Source organism: Branchiostoma belcheri, unplaced genomic scaffold, assembly GCF_001625305.1.
Source record: "Branchiostoma belcheri isolate BF01 breed outbred unplaced genomic scaffold, Haploidv18h27 scaffold24, whole genome shotgun sequence".
Taxonomy (NCBI): Eukaryota; Metazoa; Chordata; class Leptocardii; order Amphioxiformes; family Branchiostomatidae; genus Branchiostoma; species Branchiostoma belcheri.
Window position 1 is genome coordinate 1,382,849 of NW_017803843.1, and position 20,657 is coordinate 1,403,505.

Here is a 20,657-nt window from a genome sequence, read left to right on the forward strand (position 1 = left end):
TGCTCGCATACTGTTGGTAAATTATTTTTATGACGAGTGAGAGGGCCGGGGGTCACTAGCGGCGTCCTTTGAAGCTAATGCCGACAAATTTTTTTTGTGTTCTTTTTTTTTTATAAACACAGATGATACTTTGTTCATGTTTTGTTTGGTCCCTTCTTTTTAATGTATACTAAAACTTCTATATGCAGTGGCAGGCTAAGAAGGTTGATACACAGTAAAACAGTTCCAAACCTAAAGATGCAAGGCTAAATATAATTTTGCACATAAATTTTTCAAATTGCACCTAAAAATTTTGCCAATGTGCAATTTTGCACGTACCTGAAAAAAAGTATTTCGAACCCTGCACAAGAGCTTTTATAGAAATTACATATCTTTATAGAATAGATGCATTTAGACTTGAATGTTATGCAGTTCTGATACAATCAAGGATGTGTACAAACCACATGTAAGAAACCTCTGACCCATGAGGTCATTGTTAGTAATACATACCTACAGATGTACTTGTTGTAGGGAGGTGCTGGTTAGTGGCATGCCCACTACAGTTCCCTTACCAAACCCGTGCAAAAAGAGTCTTCCCGTCCATTACAGATGGGGAGAGGTGAGTGTAAGATAACATGAGAGGGACACACACACTCTGTACCTGTCAACTTTGGCTGCCTTGTGCCAACCACCATAGTCACCGTATGGAGTGTCTTTGAACTTTCCCTGTAAGAAGAAGAATGTAACTTATGTCTGGTTTCAATGTTAAGTTTTGACATGTTTCATTGTGGCTTTACAATGTACACTGTATAGATGAAATACCTATTTTAGCTGCCTGATGGGATTCCACTTAAATACTGTGTGAAACATGAGATAGCCACATACAATTGGGGCTAACTATCTTTGACATTACTTTGACTCTCCTCAAAATCCTGACAAAATACTGACAAAATATAATTCTACTGATCAATGATAATTTTGCTATCCTCATGACTGAACCTACCCTGTTCTCTTCTCTCTCCTCTGCATGCATCCAGATGGGTTTACTGTCAGAGCCTGGAGAACATCACAACATTACACATCACAGGGAGAACAATGGGCTGTCTGGGACTTAATTGTGATACAGAAATGACGTACAAACTTTCTTATAACACATTATCTCACCAAGGACAAAACTGGTTATGTTTTGTGACCAAGATATTTTTTAACTTTGGTATGCTAAAAGGCCTTGTAAATCATAATAGGGCAAGAACTATAGTATTACATAAGCCACATTTAAGAGCAACTGACAGGCCCATGCCAGTGACAGGTCTGGACAACACATTATTGTCAAAAGCAGTATTAAGTCTGGTCCACTGGTAGTGACTCCTGGAGAACTTGTGAGTTGCACCTACTGAGAACATCTCACAAACTACTCACCAGCTCCGAACTCCTTCTCGTGTGCCCGTGTCAAGACCTGCTTGTACAGAGTCTCAGCCGCCTTGTACTTTCCCTGCTTTAGGTAGGCAGAGGCCTGGGGGAGGGGGGCAGGGTATTCACATCAGCAGTGCATAGAGATGGAATTTTTGCTATTCCCTGAGCTACATGAGTCCATCTATTAGCGTCTAAAATGTGAAGATTTTTGCCTAACAAATTATTTGAGGATAAACCTTTTTACTTTTTTCAGTTTTACCAACCCACCTTTCATAACATTGATTGTTCCAAGACACTTTTAGAAACCTGCTCTGTGCACTCTTAATTTTCAAAGTAAGCTTATCTCTACTTCATGGTTCATTCATGGTATGTTGCACTAGCAGTACTTATACTACAGTAGTAGACACCTGGAGAAATGTGCACCATATCATCTAATGCCAACATTCCCCTGATTTCAGAACTCTCTTTAAGAATAAAGATACCTCCTGGCAAAGGTCTGACTACTACTACTACTTAACTTACAAACATTTACACCACAAGAGAAGGGACGTGAAAAAAGAGGTGGAGAAGATGATCATGCATTTCATCCTACACTACATGGAGGATTGTATGGGACCTGGAGACTTAACTGTATAATATTGACAGATCTTGTTAAAAAATCTGCCAGAAACAGAAATGTTACTGACAACTACTATCGAAATGGAAGTGAAAAAAAAACGCAGGGTTTAGGAGACAAAATTTGTTAAAACCTATATCCGCATGCATTTCAGGTCTAAAACTGTTCTTAAGTATCATATAATTAAATTTAGCAGCACAGATGGGTAAGACTTTCAGGACACAGGGCATAGGACAGAGTTCAGAGGTCGTACCAGGTTGTTCATGGTCTTGGCAACGTTTGGATCGTCAGGTCCTAGCTTGCGGGTATAAATCTCAACTGCTCTTTGATAGTATATTTCCACCTGCACACAGCAAAGCAAAACACTTCAAAAAGCATGAACAAAAAACAAACAGAAGAACAGGGAAGACGTCCATACCAGGTTGTTCATGGTCTTGGCAACATTAGGGTCATCGGGTCCGAGCTTGTTGGTATAGATTTCTAGAGCTCTTTGGTAGTACCACTCAACCTGTACAAGGTGATGTAAGACACATGTCGCTGCCTCACTGACATCAGGGTGTTTGCTGGAAATGCTGCATTAATAGCTGCCGGCTTCTGGCAGCAACACATGCATGTGCAGAGGTGTGGCAAGTTTGAAAGTAGCTGAATTTGCGGCAATGTTATCTGCAGACTTGCAGCGGCATGCAAACACGTGCTATTTGGAAGGCGTGGCAGTCACATGCATAGCTGATATCACACATGGTCAAGCAATTACATGCAGTCCTACAGAAGCCTCACTACAATGAGGAGAAAGGGATCATATACACAGAATGATAAAAAGATGTTTTCAAAATTTTCAGATCTGATTTTCGAAGATGGACATATAATCCAATAAAATTTTCACATCTTCCCTTGCCAAAATACCAAGAATTTCCATGTGCATAGGAACCCTACGTGTCAGAGTGGCAAATGTCAGCCTCATACAGTTGTTACAAGGATAAGCATCAAATGCATGTTAGTCTTTTCATCCAAACCAGAGCAACAAGCAAATTTTAGCCAAACTACACTTTGTATCATCATGCTTCACTGCAAAAAGCATGCAAACATCTAATTCTTGCCATTCCAACTATGCAATCGTGAAACACCGTCAGTAAAGTTATGGTGTTAGTTATAAGATAGCATAGAATTATACCACAAAGCAGTCTCAATCCAAACATGCAATCAACACAGAGTTGTCAAATGCCATAGGAACATGTTGTTAGAGTGTGACATGCTAGTATGATTAGTTGCAAACAACCCACTCCTAAACTGTTTGGGGCAACCTCAACCAAAATTTTTTGTTACAATTATTTATTCCATTCTCTGTATGATCTACAACTTAAAGGAAGTGCAGGAGGCATATCATTAGTGTCTAGTGGGGGGGCAGGGGGTTACCTCTTCATATTTGCCCTGGTTCTGACACAGCAAAGCCAGGTTGTTCAGCTGCTTGGCCACATCGGGATGGTCCTTCCCAAGAACCTATAGAGGGAAGCAGCACTGTGTCAGTGGACTGAGAAGGGAGTGGTTACTAGCTAGTGGTTACTACTGACTGTAGCCTTGGTTTACCTTTACTCCAAAGTTAAAGCATTATGAAATGTAAAAAGATTTCTGGTCTATAACAACATCAGCAGTGCCTGGGCCCACCTTTTCTCTGATCTCCAGGGCTCTCTTGCAGAGTGGCTCAGCTTCCTTGTACTTCCCTCGCTTGCCGTAAAGCACAGCCAGGTTGTTGAGGGTGGCAGCAACCTGACATGTGACATGGATATGTTTGGGTCGTTTCTTAAAACTGTACAGCTGTTAAGGACATGTTGCATCAAACTCAAAAAAAGGATGGGGCATTTGTTGGAGGATTTTAACATCATTCTCTACCTCTTCTTCCCGGAAAACTCTAATGAAGGATGCAATGATATATTATACATTGGTGCATTGAAATGTCTATCTTGCAGTTTGTCTGCACATAACTGAACTACAGCATTAACCTTCACCCTACTATGGAAGCCCTTTAACATAATTTTGTACTGATTACAGGGAGAGGCAGCAAGGAGTGGGTGATCCTTGGGTGGCCATTGGCCTAATTTTTCACCGATTTCAGCCAGATAGGTCCAATGTGAGAAAAGGAAATCTGATTTAAATATACTTTTTATCTCCTGGAATCAAAATGACAACCGTTAAAACTGCAGTCACATCCAATTTTCTGCAGCTATGGGACAGAGATGACCCAAATCTGCAGGATGATCAGTGGGGAGATTTGTGCTGATGGAGTGACCAGGCTGATACCTTCCCCAGGAGAAAACACTGTATCTCATCATTATCAAAATTCTTATAGCTTGCTGATGCACAGGTGATGTAGAAAAAGGTCTAGGACACAGCAATTTTAGTCCTGGTTCATGTAAGGGTGGAGTGATTAGAGCATACAAAATGATGAAATACATGCCATTACATGTTTGTATGTAAGACCTGTATGAATTTTCCAGTCTCTTTCTGTCACTGCCCAACATTTGAAATTTGTAAGACCAATAAATCTTCTCACTACATCTGTACTTACAGCTGGGTGATCCTCCCCAAGTGTCTTCTCTCTGATGGCCAGAGCATCGTTCAGCAGGTTTGCTGCCTCCTTGTACTTATTCTGGTCCCTGAGGATAGAAATGCACATTATTAATGCTATATATTTTTCACACACCTTAGGTTATCAGTACATGAAATACTTTGTGTTAAGATAAGGTTCCAAATATGACATGTTGCGACTTTTGAATATAAAACTTATGAAAGTCGAAACCTCAATCTAAGGTAGACATGAACACTTTCCAATTTCTCCTGATGCATTTTATGTCTACCTATTTTTAAATTCATTACAAGATTCAAAATCAAATGTTTTCATCCCAAAGGGTGTCATGTTTGCGATTGGCCATTCCCTGCCTTCCTGATCATACAGTTCTTTAATTATTGACAAACACATCCGTAGGTGTGGCATTGTATCGTAGGTTAAGACTCTACAGTAATGCAGTATGCTATGATTTAGGGCTGACACCATTCTGACAGTAAGACTGAAATATTAATGCTGTGTGCCCAGGGGAGAGAGCTCCTGCCATCTCATCATTAATGGATGGTGAAGACAACAATCAGGACTGGAGGAAAATGTCTAGACTCTGATCTGGGTGTGGAGTTTTGTCTGGACATCCTGGCTGCTGCTTACGCAAGTGCCAGTTACCATGGATTACATGGAACAATATGGTAACATGAAGACACATTAAATTTTCAACTATCTTCATGCCCTTTGAAGACCACAGAGAGGCAATCGATGTGCATTAAAAGAAAGATAGATCTATTTTGCTATTGTGTTTCTGACTCAGCAGCCCATTCACATCAATGTACCGGTAATGTCTTCACATAGAAGCACTGTACGTGGAGCAAATCCTACTTGGTCTGTCATTTCTAATCAACATGTAATGAAAAACAGCAAATCTACTTCAATGCAAATTTATGGTTTCAGGGATCTCCACTAGGGCTTATTCTTTGAACTTAAAAATTTGGGTGTATAGTATTCAGTATCAAAGCTGCATGCACTGTTATGTAGGATTCTCCATTTTATCTTTAAATCAATCACCTACAAACCCTTTCCATTTATACCTTCATTTCTACTCTTAGAACACAGCTGCCCTCCCTCACATGTTCCCACGGATCATCCCTTACTCTGCACCAAAATCAATTACCTGCAATTGCCCTGACTTTCCCTTGATTATAGTGACAAAATCAATACCAATATCTGTAATGTTTCCATACACCTAACAGTCTCCCAGGTACTTTTGTGAAAAATGTTGCATGAGAAACTTTCGAGACTCTTTTTGGAATCTGCATAATTTTGGATCTTGTTAATTCTTGTCAGGTACATCAACTCCAATCATTTTTGTTTCAGCTGTCACATAATCATGGTGATTACCGGCGGTATGGGCGTACATGAATGTACTTAGTATGCAGTGCAGCTGACATATTGAAAAGTAACAGTTCTATCCAGGGTATAGGGCACAAATGGGATAGCTGGTACAACATCAATTACATAGGCTTTATGCTACATTCCTGTACAAGTGGCATGAGGCACAGTATGGGGGATACATAACGGTTTCCACAATATCCTAAATGGAATGAATTAGCATAGCTTTCAGCTTTGCAGGTCAGTTATATAATTTTCCAGAGAATGGAGCTGCTGGAAGGATTTGTGACTGCTAAAAGCTAGGAAAACGAGTTTTAATTTCCATCCTTGATGCAAAGCAGCAGCATTCCTTAAGTCAAGCCATTGGCAGACATGTGATATAGTTTATATTGTACTGCGAAGCACACTACATATACACATATCGATTCTAAGGCAGTAGATGCCAAAGATGCTGGAAGCTGTACTGTACATGTACTTTATAATATCAGCTCCTGACCATAAATCATGAGTATGTGTCCTTTTGTAAACACACTTGGATATGAAGTAAGTACCCAAATTTGTGTCATGTATCCGTGACCATGAAAAACTCTTCCTTTAAATTATGTCCCTTAGTTTCAAACATCACAGTCCATCACTGGAACCTGAATTTGACATCTTTAAGTAAAATCTACTGAACTGTATCTTCCATTTGGCATCTTAGAGTAAAATCTATTGGAATGGATCTCCCACTCCTGAGTCAATCAATTGAACAAAAAAAATCAATGGCTGTGGAAGATTCCAGAAAGGCCTGTGGGTTCAATAAAAGTCGTTCCCGTCATGATTTATTCTGGCCCCATCAGGGAGACAGAGATTACTAGATTGCAGATGCCATCACAAGTCTGACGTCACCCGGCTGTATCTGTATTCTTTGAGGCTTGCAGCGATAAAACAGCTCAATAGATCAGCTGCACCAAAAATTACATGTCGCAGAGGAAGGGACGGTTCTGTAAGGCTTGTTTAGGAAGGGCCTGGGTGATGAGTCATTATGTTGCTGGAATAAATATAGTTTCTGAAATAAAGCAAAAGATTATAATTTTCATCGAGTGGAATAATTGTTGTACAATTCTGCAACTGGACTTAAAATTTGGTGACATTAAAGATATGTCTGATTTTCGCAAGATTTTGTATATGTATTGAGTCTAAGTTTGATATGCCTTTTATATATAGGTATGCAGTTAACTTAAACTCCCCTCTATTCTTTGTTAAAAATGTCACCTATTTCAGATAAATTGGGTTGTCTGTAGTAGGTCACCTGTGACCCTTGTTCATCCAGTTTTAACAACTTATGTCCATAAGGACTGGACTAAGCTTTGGGGCAGATTACTGCTTGTCCCCCCCCCCAATGCTTTTAAAATTAAGTATGTTAAATGGCTGGTTAATGAAAAGCATATTTTATCACTTATCATTTAATGCGTTTCTTCATGTTATATTTGTCTCTAACAAATCACTGCACTGCTGTTTCACCTCAATAGTTCTTATCATGCCAGAAAATCAACATTTAATCATACACCATACAGATAAATACTGTGAGGTTTATGATCCACAGCCAACGTGCTGAGAAGTATCATTTCAGTAATGAATAGTACATAAAGCATATGTTATGGTAGACAACACAAAGGGGTGTAAGATATCACTGATAATGGTAGAGATGTATGGGTATGTTAGATAACGCAAGGTCTATGTTATGGCCCATAAGTCACCGATTGTGCACCTGTTTGTATGTTCTATGTAACACGGTGAAGCAAGGAAATGAAATATTAACTTCTTTATTATTATAATCATAATATTGCCATTTTGATTGTTATTGCCAATCTACATAAAAGTGCATTTGGTGATGTATATAATCACAGCAATTTAACCAACGTATGTAACTACCAAGTTTGACATTTCACGAGGGTATTTAGATGTTATTCTTGTAGAGGTAGTATGCTATGGTAGTCTTGCCCAATTTACACGGGGCAAACAATACAAGTGTCGTACCAAAATCACTGTGTGGCAAACACTGTAGGACAGATATCTTGGGCATGTAAACAGGCCCCAAACTGCTGCCGCCATGATTTTCGTTTTGCCGTGTGTCGGTTTTGGGCCTGTTTACACCGTCAAAAAATCTGTCCTACAGTGTGCAATGCACTGCACCGCGATCTTGGTACGACACTTGTATTTTTGGCCCCGTGTAAATCAGGCCCATGATGAAATATGTTGATGTTTAACAATGTCCATAATCTCCAACTGACCAGTCAGCAGTCAGACTTTACCTGTACACTAGAGCGAGAATGTTGAGCATGGTGGCGACATCTGGGTGGTCGTGACCCGACGTCTTCTCCAGGTCCTCCAGCGCCTGCTTACACAGCGGCACGGCCACCTCGTACCGGCCCTGCGAGGCATACTGGATCACCAGGTTGTGCAGCGTTCTCAACCGTGCAGGGATCTCGTACCCGCCCTGCTGCGCCGCCGCGGCCGCGCTGCTCATCTGTGGGGAGACTGCAGGGAGGGGAAGAGCCCAAAGGTTAGGGCCTGGCCCCATAGAGGGACGCAAAACAAAAACAAAAATGTTAACTTTTGGGAGGAAACAAAACTGAAAACAAAAAGAAGTGCAAAGAAGGGAGGAAAAAATGTATGAGCTAAAATTATAAAAAAAGACATTGGCATATGCAGGTGAAGGTGAAACAAAAGAAAACCCATTCTGCTTCACATTGTCACACATATTATTTAAGAATTTCAAAATTAAAAGCAACACTTTGGAGTACAGTAGGATCACAACATAAAGGTTGAACGACAGCACAAAAGGCTGACATGACATCTTTGTTTGCTACCTTCTGCCTTCTACTTGTTAAAATCAGTTTCTGAATTCTCTTGTTCTGTAACAATTACCCATGGGACATCTACTCTGATGAAATGTCTGCATAAAACTGAATTATAAGCTACAATATACAGCTGTAAGCTACAGCTATAATATCAAATTATATTATGTCTTTCAACTCAGGATATCTGACCCTTCAACTTTGAACCCACCTCCACCTGCTTGGGAGTCTTCACTTTCATCTGGGAACAGGTCGTCTATTGTTTGACTCGAGGCCTCTGATTGGTCATCATCCTGTAAGACAGAAACATCAGAACCAATCACTGATGATACCCCACACACTACCACTGCTTCAAACAGAACCTATACCATACAAAACAAATAGACCACCATGTACTTTTGCATGTCGATAAATCTATGAACAATCCGGAGAATTCTGCGCACGTTTCCATCCCCTGCTTCCTCGTCTGCAAAGGGTATGTCCTCCTCTTCCAGAAAAGTCAGCATGATGTTTGCTGGGGGCGCATTTTGCACGAGGCACGACATGAGTCAAACGGTACGGCAGGTTGGCAGGAGGAGGAGGAACAGCCCTATTTCAGCCTGGGTTCAATATGTGCACGACAGAGACACATGCTTGGGCCAGGCCACACAAGACTGCAGCAGGACAGAGGAATGCAATTTCTCCAGGAAAATTTAATTAAAGTGCCGATACTTGATCAATATTTCAGTGGTGTTTGAGCCAGCTGTACAGTTGAAGGTAATGATCCCTACACCCTTCCTGAGCAAACCTGGATGATCACTGGCGACACACAGGAGGGGGGAGGCAGCAGACAATAGCAATCTCATTTGCCTGGACACTAATTAGATAGAGCCTGCCATATTCCTGTTCCTGCACCGGCAAATTTCTTCTGGGAGTGTGGGCGATCGAGGTAAGTGCATTTTATCGCAGCATTACTCATGCTTGCTTCATTACGGAGAGGGGCCATAAGGTTGGAATTATATGGGCTTACCATCCAGACTTGAAATTAGTTAGGGACATACGCAATAAACATCTGTACAGAGGTCATACACATAGGGACAATGAAAATTCTCAATGAAGATTCACAATGGAAATGCCACAGTACTTGAAGACCCTTGAACTTCCTCCAAAAGGTTAGGCTGTGAAATATAGCCATTACTGTGAACCATGTATGCAGTGCCCAATATACAAAGGTACTGAAGGAATACTATAATTTTGTGGGACATTTTATGGGGAAAATGACCCAGACTTAATTGAAGAAAATTTCTACTACAGATTTGTAATAAATAATGACAAACAAAGCTATCATAATTATCAAGATTATTTTCTATACTTCTATATACAGGTCTGTATCAGTCAAATGACCGAATGAATAATTTTCGTATTCATATAAAGTTGAGAAATTGCCTAAAGGTGAAAACCCTGAAAACAGACCTCTTCTTCCAAAGAAATTTATCCAAATCCAATCTGACTTTCTGGGTACTTGCCACAATTGTGATATAATGCCAGGGCCTTTCAGGTCTGGAGAAAAAGCCTCCTCCAATGGAATGAGGGTTCATGTGTCTCCTGGTGTAGGTCAGCTGACGTCAATGCAACACGATTGCTCAGTTGGTTCCAGCAGACCTGTCCAGACTGCACAAAACCATTCCCAAAGGCTAACACTGCACTGTAAGATTTCTTTAAGAAGGAAATTCAAGTACCGTGGCGGGTGTGTGGATTAGCGTGTTTTCTGAATGTGTACTCACTGTGGGTGTCTTGTCTTCATCATACTGTTTGAGGGAGTTCATGAACTCCAGCTGTTTCTTCTCCTCCTCCAGCTGGGCCACGTTTTGCTCGCTCATCTGCAGTTTCTGCTGCGTGTTGGCCAGCTCGTCCCGCAGCCAGGCGTTCTCCTGGCACAGCCGCCGCACCTGCGCACGCAGCTTCTGCTTCTCCGACTCCACCGCATTCAGGTGGTTGGCAAGGGCAACCATCACCTGCAAGGATGTGTTCGTTATGACTATGACTGCAATGTTACCAGTAATGTACAATGTCCAATATTCATAAGAAAAAGCATTCAAAGAGCATAACATATAGACTACAACTTTCAAATGACTGTAGACACAGAACCCGGTAGATGATGATGGAGATTAAAGTCCAAGGCAGGATTTTGCCTTAAGTTGTAAAGCTGAAGATTTCTTAACAATCCCTGGACTTTTTCAAATGCCATGGTCTATTTGCTACCAAAAATTTATGAAATTCATTATCAACTGTGTCGTTACACTTTCAGTGTGCATATAAAAACAAACAAACCAAACAGACAACAAGCCAACTGACTGAAACTGCCAAAAACATCATCTCCTTGCATAGGTGGAGGTATCATAGCCTACACTGTAGTATAGTCAATAATGCTGTATCTGAGTTCAAAATATCTTGGATGTATTCCTTGCTACTTATGAGAGAAGAAAAAGACCACTAAAAGCTACTTCCTACAGCACAGATGACCTGTCTCCAAGGCTATCAATTTCAATTGATTATGCACAACAGGAAACCTATTACTTTTAATTTCTTTCTAGTACCAAATTTCCTTCCTCATTTTGCCTGTACTCAATTCAAATTGACCCCTATGTCCATGCTTTCCATATCAATTGCCTTAAATCCTGACCAATATAAGGCACAAACCATTATTCCCATGAAAGACATTTCAAAGATGGCTGTGATATGTCTTGCATTTCAAAGGACAGAGACAAAGACAAGAATAGTTCCAGACTGGAGGTTCAGCAAGCGCAGAACATTTTCTTAAGACTAGCAAATAATTATGCCAGATTCTGGTACATGAAAAGGTAATACTGAACCATGTTGATATAAAAACCAACACCATGTTTTCCATACCAGTTAATCCCTCTACTGAATCTGACACCTCCATACTGAATGTTAGATATTCTACTGTGACAGAAAATCAATATGACACATTCTATATATCATCTGGTTGACACTGTTTTACTTACAAAACACGACATTTCCTCCAGTAGATTTAAACAATACATATCTACATACATAAGTCTATGGACAAAATCTGTATATCTACTAAAAGGCTAGAAGAACTTACAGCCACAATATCACATTCACAACCGCAAGAAATTTTCCCAACTTTGCCTTTGACAGGAAAGCTGTGATCAGCACCAGGTTTTCAGCACCAAGGAAAGCACCATTGCACAAAACCCTATTCAGAAGATTTGGACGACATAGTTCTCATCAGGCTATTTGAGTGTAGGGGCCCCCTACAATGTGATTTGGACCCCTTAAGCTGTGATTTAGTCCGCTACACTACTAGTAACTTTCAACCAGTGTAGGGATATTTTATTTTGGGGGAGAACCTTGTAACCCTTCATAAATCTTTAAGAAAATGAAAGGTTCTCTTCAGAATGAAGCTATAACTTTACAAAATTTGTCCCTTGGGGGAATACCAGCCCCCTTGCTGTGGTTATGTCTTTGGGACTCAATATGTGGCTTCTTTACTGACACGTGCTGTGAAAAATTTCTGGTGAGAACCTTGCACAACTTTGTGTGATTAAACATTACTCTTCTAGTAGTAGTACTCAAAGATATACCATGTCATCTTTTTAAATCTGTGCTTCACGATGGACAAAGCAACAATGAACTAGAGGATCATCATGCATGATACTGTCTGACCATCATGACTAAATGACTACACTGCTAAGGAATCAAGCAAGCAGTTTTAAACCCAACCAAACAAGAAATGTAAGGCTTTTTAGATGATTGATATGGAAACAGAGATCTGAACAAATTCCTACAGAGGGCCCTGGAGGAATTAGTCCATTACACTATCTCCTCTGAAAGAGTTCCAGGTAAGACAATTGAGAAATGTCTTTTAGCTGTTTCCACCAGGATTTCCACCACTACGGCTGCAGCTTAAGATATTCCTGCCTTGCCTTCAAACATTTACACTGACTGCCATTTCATATTACATGTACCTGAATGGAGAAATCATCTATATTTCATTGGTACACCGTATGTGTGGGATCTCTCTTTCTGCTATAGCCTTTCAACCTTCTATCTGAACTGACATTACAATATCATCTTCAGAATCTTATTCATCAATAACAAACAACATGTACATTATCAAAATGTAACACAGGGACACTATTTCAATTTGGCACCAATCAGTCAGATCAATCAGTTTTCCTTCAGATATAGTTGTTGATACATACATGTATTTATGAATATGTGAATACATGTACTGGTTTGGAACTTTGGATACTTCTAAATCTCTGACACTGTAAATAATGACAAAGAGTTTTGAAAGACATTGTCACATGTGGTGCGTGGTGCTAGAGCCACATCATCATATAAACCATTACCTAACCCTTTCAAGTTTCAACAATATTTTCATCTTAATCTGTTAGCATCACATCAAGTCCCATTAGGAATTACTAGCCAATCTGTGACATGCTGGCCAGCCTAGCAATCTCATCTCCATGAAAGCTGGGGCATCATTAGCTGACATACTGACACTTCTCCTGTTATGTGGAGGCTGGAATGTACATTAATAATACCAACAAGAGCACGCCATCAACTCACCCAAAACAGCCCAAAGAAGCCTCCTTCATCCATGCTCCCTTCTATAATTCCAACCATGGCTGAGCAAGGTTTCACATTTCCTTACCACAGAGTCCAGGAAAGAAATATCAAATATTCAGGCTTCCAGTTTCTCTGGCGGCTACTGAGTCCCGAATGTGAGATTGATCTTGTCGAGTCTGCTTACATCTCACGTTCCTTCACCTGGCAGTCGTTTATAGATTGCTGGAAGTGTCATAAAGCTGCCCTGCAAGCTTACAGCAACATTGCTGCCTCCTGTGCCTGGTGTGTTCCACACAGATAACAGTAAAGCCCTGCTGTACCTGTCCTTATCAGCACAACACTGGCGCTTAAGCCTAAATCACTGCTTGAAATGATTGCTTCTTGCTTAAGCTTGTAGAAAGCATTTATTTTTATATAACTACCAGCATAGATGTTTGCAAGACTAATGCTCGCACAACTTTTTCATGTTGTGATATTGAGCATGCCACCAAAACTATCATTTTAATTTTCCTCAAATGTTCTGTCAGAAAGTAATTCTCTATCTATGATAATTTCATGAGTTCCCACAACCAGAATAATTGGAACAGATATGTCAAAAGTCAGGGCCTAATAAAAATTCCTCCCATGTACAGACCCCAATCTCTGACACTGCTGATGTCATGATTGCGTGCAAAAGCTATTCCACACTGACTAATGTAAGATGATGGTACAACATTTGATTCAGCCACTGATGTTGAAATTTCTACCTATGCTAAAATCACTGATGGAAAGTAAGGCCATGAATCATAATTTCTTCAACTTGTACATGTATATGGACTTTTCTTATCAGTACAGGGCAAAGAAACCACAATAATGATGAGCGCTCCATGTTATGCATGTATTTTGTACATGGAACCGACATGCCTGTCAAGTGCCAAGTCTGTGATGTAATTAGGCAGCCAATTGTAACTAAGATAACAAGTCTAGATTGTATAGCAGTATCAACTGACACAATGCAGTAGCTAGCTATGATTAAAGCTAAAGCTACAGAACATTTCTAGCCGTGTGGGAAAGGGCACAGTACATGTATGTAATGACCATTAATGCTCCATGAAGACTGTAGTCAGCAATAAACGTACATCTCGTCCAAATGTCCTAGATAAGAGCTATATAACCATGGCAACAGAGCTTTAATCAATGCTTGGTACGTGCTGGGAATATTGGTACAGGTTACAGACATGTCAGGAAATCACCAGGGCACGGCTGATCTCTGCTCCTTGCTTTAAATGTCCTAGCAGTTCTCTTCGAAACAATTGTGATTTACAACTCAACTGTTCATAAGATGATAAAGGGAAAAACCTAAGACCTAAATCTATTTATCTAATACATTAGAGGACAAAAGTGTTTTATTCTGCAGTAACAATACTGTGGCCAAACATATATTCCACAGGCTTAAGGCCATCCAATACACCTGATTTAAAAGCTTGCATATCTGCGCATGCCATCATGAGGAATGACCTCTGCATCTCACAGTTCAATGTCAAAACAAGATGGTAGACTAATGAGACTACTGCTGAGTCATCAATCTCCTACTCGGTGGACCCGAAACAAGCAGCACTGCGCAAAATTCACGTCAACAGCACGTGACAGGATGGTGCCACGGTCAGGTGATTTCATATCGTGTGCAAAATCAAAACCTGGAATGGTGAGCGGAATACAAAATGGCCTCCAGGCTTTGCGACATGAATTCACAATCACTTCTCCAGTCATGTGATGGGTGCAGGAGTTTATCAAATATTCATGGCAGCTATTGAGCGGGATGTCTCTACGGGTTTCAAGATCTGCAGAAAGAAATGTCAATATAAGACTACCCTTTTACTGCACGCTATACTGCCTTCATGGCAGTTAAACAGTGGAACTAACAGTCCAAATCGCTATCTCCTATTCCAGTCATAGACTAAAAACATATTTCTTCCTATTCAGACAGGATTTGTTACACCAAGGGACATGTACTTCTCACGGTCCAGTTCTGTCCCAGCCTATCTACTTGACATGCTTCAAAGGATCTGAAGAAAAACAGCCATAGAACTTCACATCCTGACACATGAATAGAGCAACTTATTCCTCAGTGGTGAAAGTGCTGCATACTGATCAATGAAAGGCCCAATAAAGATGGGCATACAATTTGTATGCGCAGTGAAGCACAAAGGATGTGCCTGTACTGACACAGTTCTTGCTAAATCTTGGGATGCCATACCAGAAAACTAAAACATTGCTGCATCTCTCAGGGCTACTGTGATTGTAATTACTGCAATAAACATACTATTACTAACCACATCTGCTTCAAAAGGTATAACAATCCTTGTACTTACCTTGTATTTTTACAACTACATGTTTATGAAAAGTAACATGCAATGTTTCATAGGAAACAAGTGATCTTCATATACAATTTGTCTGGCAATATCAATTTTACCACAATGCAAAACATATTTTATGATTCAGAGATAGCAAATTATTCAGGCATCTTTCATCAGAAATCAAGACTGGCTGTGTAATATACTATATATATTTTCTGCTTATCAAAAAATAGCCTACAGTTACTGTTAGACTAACTTAGAAAGACGAAATTGTCTGAATACTTCATAGGATACCAGCAATAGTCTGTACATTGTATTACAACATGTCCAGCCTTGGTTGACTAAGATGTGCATATTGACTGACCTGTGCCTCTCCCAGGCCCAGTTCTATCTGTTCCAGTGATTTCCTGATGATGGCTGCCTTCTCCTCCACCAGGTTGGAGTCCACGCCTTCCTTCTTGATGGACTTGAGCGACTCCAGTAAGGAGCCGAGGATGCCATTGTGCTCTGATTTCAGAGTCTCTAAGCCTTTTGTTACAGTCTTTGTGTCCGTTAAAAGTTCCTCCTGTGAAATGGTAGTATTTGTTGTCATCTTCATCCCGAGCAGCTCTGCAGGATTAAGAGGGAAAAAATGGTAAGTTCAAAATTACCACTGCAGGAAATAGAGACATATCATGTGTATCATGAAGTATAAAAAAAGCAGGCTTATAAAAGTACTGCATTTTAGCAACACACTTGCATTCTGGTTAAAGCAAAATTTTAGCCCATACATGGCAATAAATGCTGGCATCACAGCATAGTCTTTCCAAAAAGATGGTTCTTTTGTTGGAATGGTCAGTACTCCCTTTTCAAGCTCCTTTATCGATTTTCAGGAGAAAAGGCAGTTGGACTGGTTCCACGTCTTTGAAACGCCTGTGTGTGTGACTGCGAATCATGTTGCCATGGCAGGTCTTAATTGGCACTTTTATCCAACAGTAAACCTGCAACTTGTGCTATATCATCATGAAGTGAACACCGGCCAAAACCGTCCCATGAGATAGCTCTATTTGCCAGGTTTAATCCACACAACACAAACTGGGCAACCTTCATTGATAAACAAGATAACTGGGATTATCCTGTCCTGATTTACAAATCTGCATACATAATTGCAGTACTACAGTACATCTTCTGGCAATAATACCTGTAATGATTTCACTGTTTCCTCCATGATTACCCTAGGCTACCATATACATGGCAGCTAACCTGTATTACACATGCAGCTGGGAAGTCTGTGGCACAAAAAATTGTACTTTTTGACACTGACGTTCCTAGCAACTAACACGGTCTGTGTAAATTTTTTTTAAATGCAAGCCTTCCAAAAAATAAAATCTTGTTGGAAAAATCACCCATTACACTATTTTGAAGAAAACACAACATCAAACTGTAACCCACCCATAAATTACAAAGCTTTCACAAGGACCTACATACACATGGAACACAGCAATCAGAAATAGGAACCATAATAAGTATCAGTACAGGAATATAATTTACAGCATGCAAGTCTCTTCAGTAATGTTAGCACCAATTTGTTCTGGCAGATGGGGAGATATGGCGATGATTTGTGCACACAAAATGTGTTCCCAACACTGCAGATGAGTGGTAGGATATAAAACATCTGATTACATCATGACTGTCACAGTGTGAACATTTACTAGCTAGTATATCTATGTTCCCTCTTTGACTTTTGGCAGTCCACAAGGCATAGTTAACATAGGAAGGAACAAATTTCATTCAAACAATACATTCCACATTCTGCAATTCTATGTTTTCTATAAAATACTACTCTACACATGTACCTAAGACAACAACCTTAGAAACATTTCTGATCATGCTAAACAGTTTACTTCATCCAACAAAAAAATACCTAACCTTCAGCATGGTATGTTGATCTAGAGACGTATGCTCAGCAGACACGGCTGCTTTCCTATGCCCACCAACAAAAGTGGTTTTGCCAGAATGTTCTAGTTCTAGACTAGGTAATCATTGACACGGTTGAGTACAAACCTAACCAATTACTGAATTAGACAACAATTAGCCAGACCACTGAGGTACAAAATAGAGGAAAATAATACACCTTGTCCACTAACAAATTACACACCTAGCTTACCAAGCATAGAGGCCAAACAGACAGTAGGGCTAAGAATTACAAAGATAGAGGAAATTGTCAATTTCAGGGACCAACAGTCTCAGACATTGTGGAAGATGCACAAGTATAATGTATAATGTATACACCAGTGTTCTGCCTGTTTCCTCCCTTGTTTTCCAGCCATCCTTCAGATCAATAATTACAACGTCCTCTTTTCTACTTCCTATTATGTTAAATAGATGTGAGCTTTAACTGAATATTGTAGTTAATTTCTAATACAATTACATCTATCTAAACAAATATATAAACACACACATGAAAATCCAATTTCCTTGAAATTTCCCCACATTACCTGATATGAACATGGCTGTGCAGATGTTATTGTCCGCTGGATGAGGCGGTGCATATTCTAACACGGCGTGCTTTAAATCCCCGGTGACAGGCCTGACGTCGGAGGCCCATTACCATGGCATTACCGCGCACGCACTCCCGCCATTCTACTTCAAAAACATCTCTCTTCTATATATGCACCTTCCAACAAGGCCATAATTACACTGACCTATCAACAGAGTGTGTCATCCATACTATCCTTAAAATAATTAAATCAATCCCCTCGTCTTTCAGTTTTAACACAAAGACACTTTCATTTCAAAATTGAATTGGCATCATCAGACATATTTTGAATTCCAGTTGCAAATACTACAGATACTACCAAAATGCTAGGACAAGGTATGCTGCACTGTATGCATATATATATCTGGCTGGATTTCTTGGTTTGTCATCTAGCAGTACCACAAAACTCCACAGGAAGCTGAACAGATGTATCAAGTTCTGTATACCTGAATTCCCCTTCAACTAGAGTAATGTGTCTCGATGAAAGGTGAACTCACAGTAATCCAGAAGTTACATGTTATCAATAATTCAGATGAATGTATCCAGGTAACCATTAACATTCATGCACTAACCTCCAGGTGCTCCCAAATAAGGCCAGTTTAGTGGCATTTATCCCAACCTTGGAGGAATGCAATCTGCCAGGCCACACATTAGCACAATACATACAAAACTGTCCTAGTATTCATATTTTGTAAAAACAAAGAGGTTTTCTTTTTGAACCTCCTTGGTATTACCAAAAGGTCACAAGGTAACTGTATAGGCTTACCAATCCCATGGGAAAATAAATGTACCAGTATGTACAACCCACTCTGTATCCAACGTGAATGTGCCATGAGACCTTTTGATTCTTTTGAACCGTACATGATAGTACATTCCAAGATGTAACTACAACTACAAGACACCTGTTCTCAGTCAGGTGATTCTAGATCTACATACTAGTACTTACATTCTCAGTACATACGTGTTATCTTGTGGAAGATTTTCATATGTTCCAAAATCTGTCAGCCAAAATCTATTACAATATGAAAGCATCTATCATTAGGGTAGTCTTGTTCTGTCTCAAATCCAAATTTGATTATCAAATTTTAGCAGTCTTTCAACACTAATACATTTGTATTGCATAATTTGTAGTAAGTACTAGTAACTACATGAATCATCATGCAAATGGCCTAATCTACTTTCCTTTCCAAAACCTTTATTGCCTTCTTGGAAGTCTGTGACTCACTCTGGAGTTGATCAACATGACATACTTGTCAAAATTTGTCATCGCTAAGACATGTAACCTACCTCACATAACAGATATGCACATTTCATACAGTGACTGCTCTTTCACCTTTGGGCTGGTGCAAAAATGTAATACAGTAACATCACCAGGGCTCTGACCTGCCCTACATTAGTCAGGAGCTGATCCTGGGATCAGATATCAAACCAGAAGTCACAAAGATCAAATACACTGTGCACATGTTTGACATGTAGCAAGTAGTAAATTAGGAATATTGAATGTACCAACTTTAAACATATTCTATCACAGTATCAGAAAACAATTTGTCATTAATCATGTTCTACTTATATTGCAAAATTGTGATAGTAAAAAAGGTCATTTCCATATTCAAAATCCATCTTGATGTTTTTAACCAATGACTGTCCTCTTCTTTCATAACGTGGCATGCTGGGCAGCTGCAAATCTAATCTAGAATAGAAGTAGAAAACAAAGGAGCAGTGTACTGTAATGGAACAAGGATGGCAACCCTTTCTGACATGTGGAAAAGATACATATTTGGTATAAGGAGTAAAATTCTGTCAGGGCTGAAATCTACACCTAAATCCATAAAAGATGAAGGCATACTTAACTGATGTTTGCTGATGATACAACATACTATTAAACATATAGTTATTAGCTACATCATGCTATATATAACATACCATTGAAGTAAGTTGAATTGCAAAAAGTAGCCCCCCAAAATTACTCATTGGATATGAACAATGCTGTCAACACATCAGCCGTGTGCCCTACAAATGGTACCAGACAACCTTGTTGACCTTTATAGTGAACAGTTTAGCCACATGCAACAAACCTGTATAGCTACATTTTTCTACTACAACATTGTCTGTTTAGGGTTTAAAAATATCACATGTGACTCCTGTAAACACAAATACATTGTACCATATTGTTCACTTGGATGCATATGACTCACATGTGACCCTTCGTGATTTCATGTTGACAAAGGGGCATCTTCATGTTTCAGTACACACCTGTCAAAATATCTGTCACATGATAGCATACATTTACATTTCCTTCAACAGTGACTGGTGGCTGCCACAATCATCAGAAGAGTTGACCTAATCCTATACAGGATAGCTTATCTTCTGTAGGCTTTGGTCAGTATCAGCATCCAGTCAATGCAAGTAA

At 39.7% G+C, this 20,657-nt stretch overlaps 1 protein-coding gene across 1 annotated transcript in view; it reads right to left on the bottom strand.

Annotated features, from left to right (window-relative positions):
- Window positions 1–20,657, bottom strand: part of LOC109471011 (kinesin light chain 1-like) — a 39,175-nt gene that overhangs the window by 16,637 nt on the left and 1,881 nt on the right. The window contains exons 2-13 of the mRNA XM_019770157.1: window positions 16,094–16,338; window positions 10,558–10,788; window positions 9,006–9,087; window positions 8,249–8,474; window positions 4,572–4,659; window positions 3,671–3,772; window positions 3,422–3,505; window positions 2,427–2,516; window positions 2,262–2,351; window positions 1,399–1,492; window positions 983–1,035; window positions 641–705 (exon numbers count right to left, since the gene is read on the bottom strand). Of these exons, the coding sequence (XP_019625716.1) occupies window positions 641–705; window positions 983–1,035; window positions 1,399–1,492; window positions 2,262–2,351; window positions 2,427–2,516; window positions 3,422–3,505; window positions 3,671–3,772; window positions 4,572–4,659; window positions 8,249–8,474; window positions 9,006–9,087; window positions 10,558–10,788; window positions 16,094–16,327 (1,439 nt within the window). The 5' untranslated portion in view covers window positions 16,328–16,338. The remainder of the gene's footprint in view (window positions 1–640; window positions 706–982; window positions 1,036–1,398; window positions 1,493–2,261; window positions 2,352–2,426; window positions 2,517–3,421; window positions 3,506–3,670; window positions 3,773–4,571; window positions 4,660–8,248; window positions 8,475–9,005; window positions 9,088–10,557; window positions 10,789–16,093; window positions 16,339–20,657) is intronic.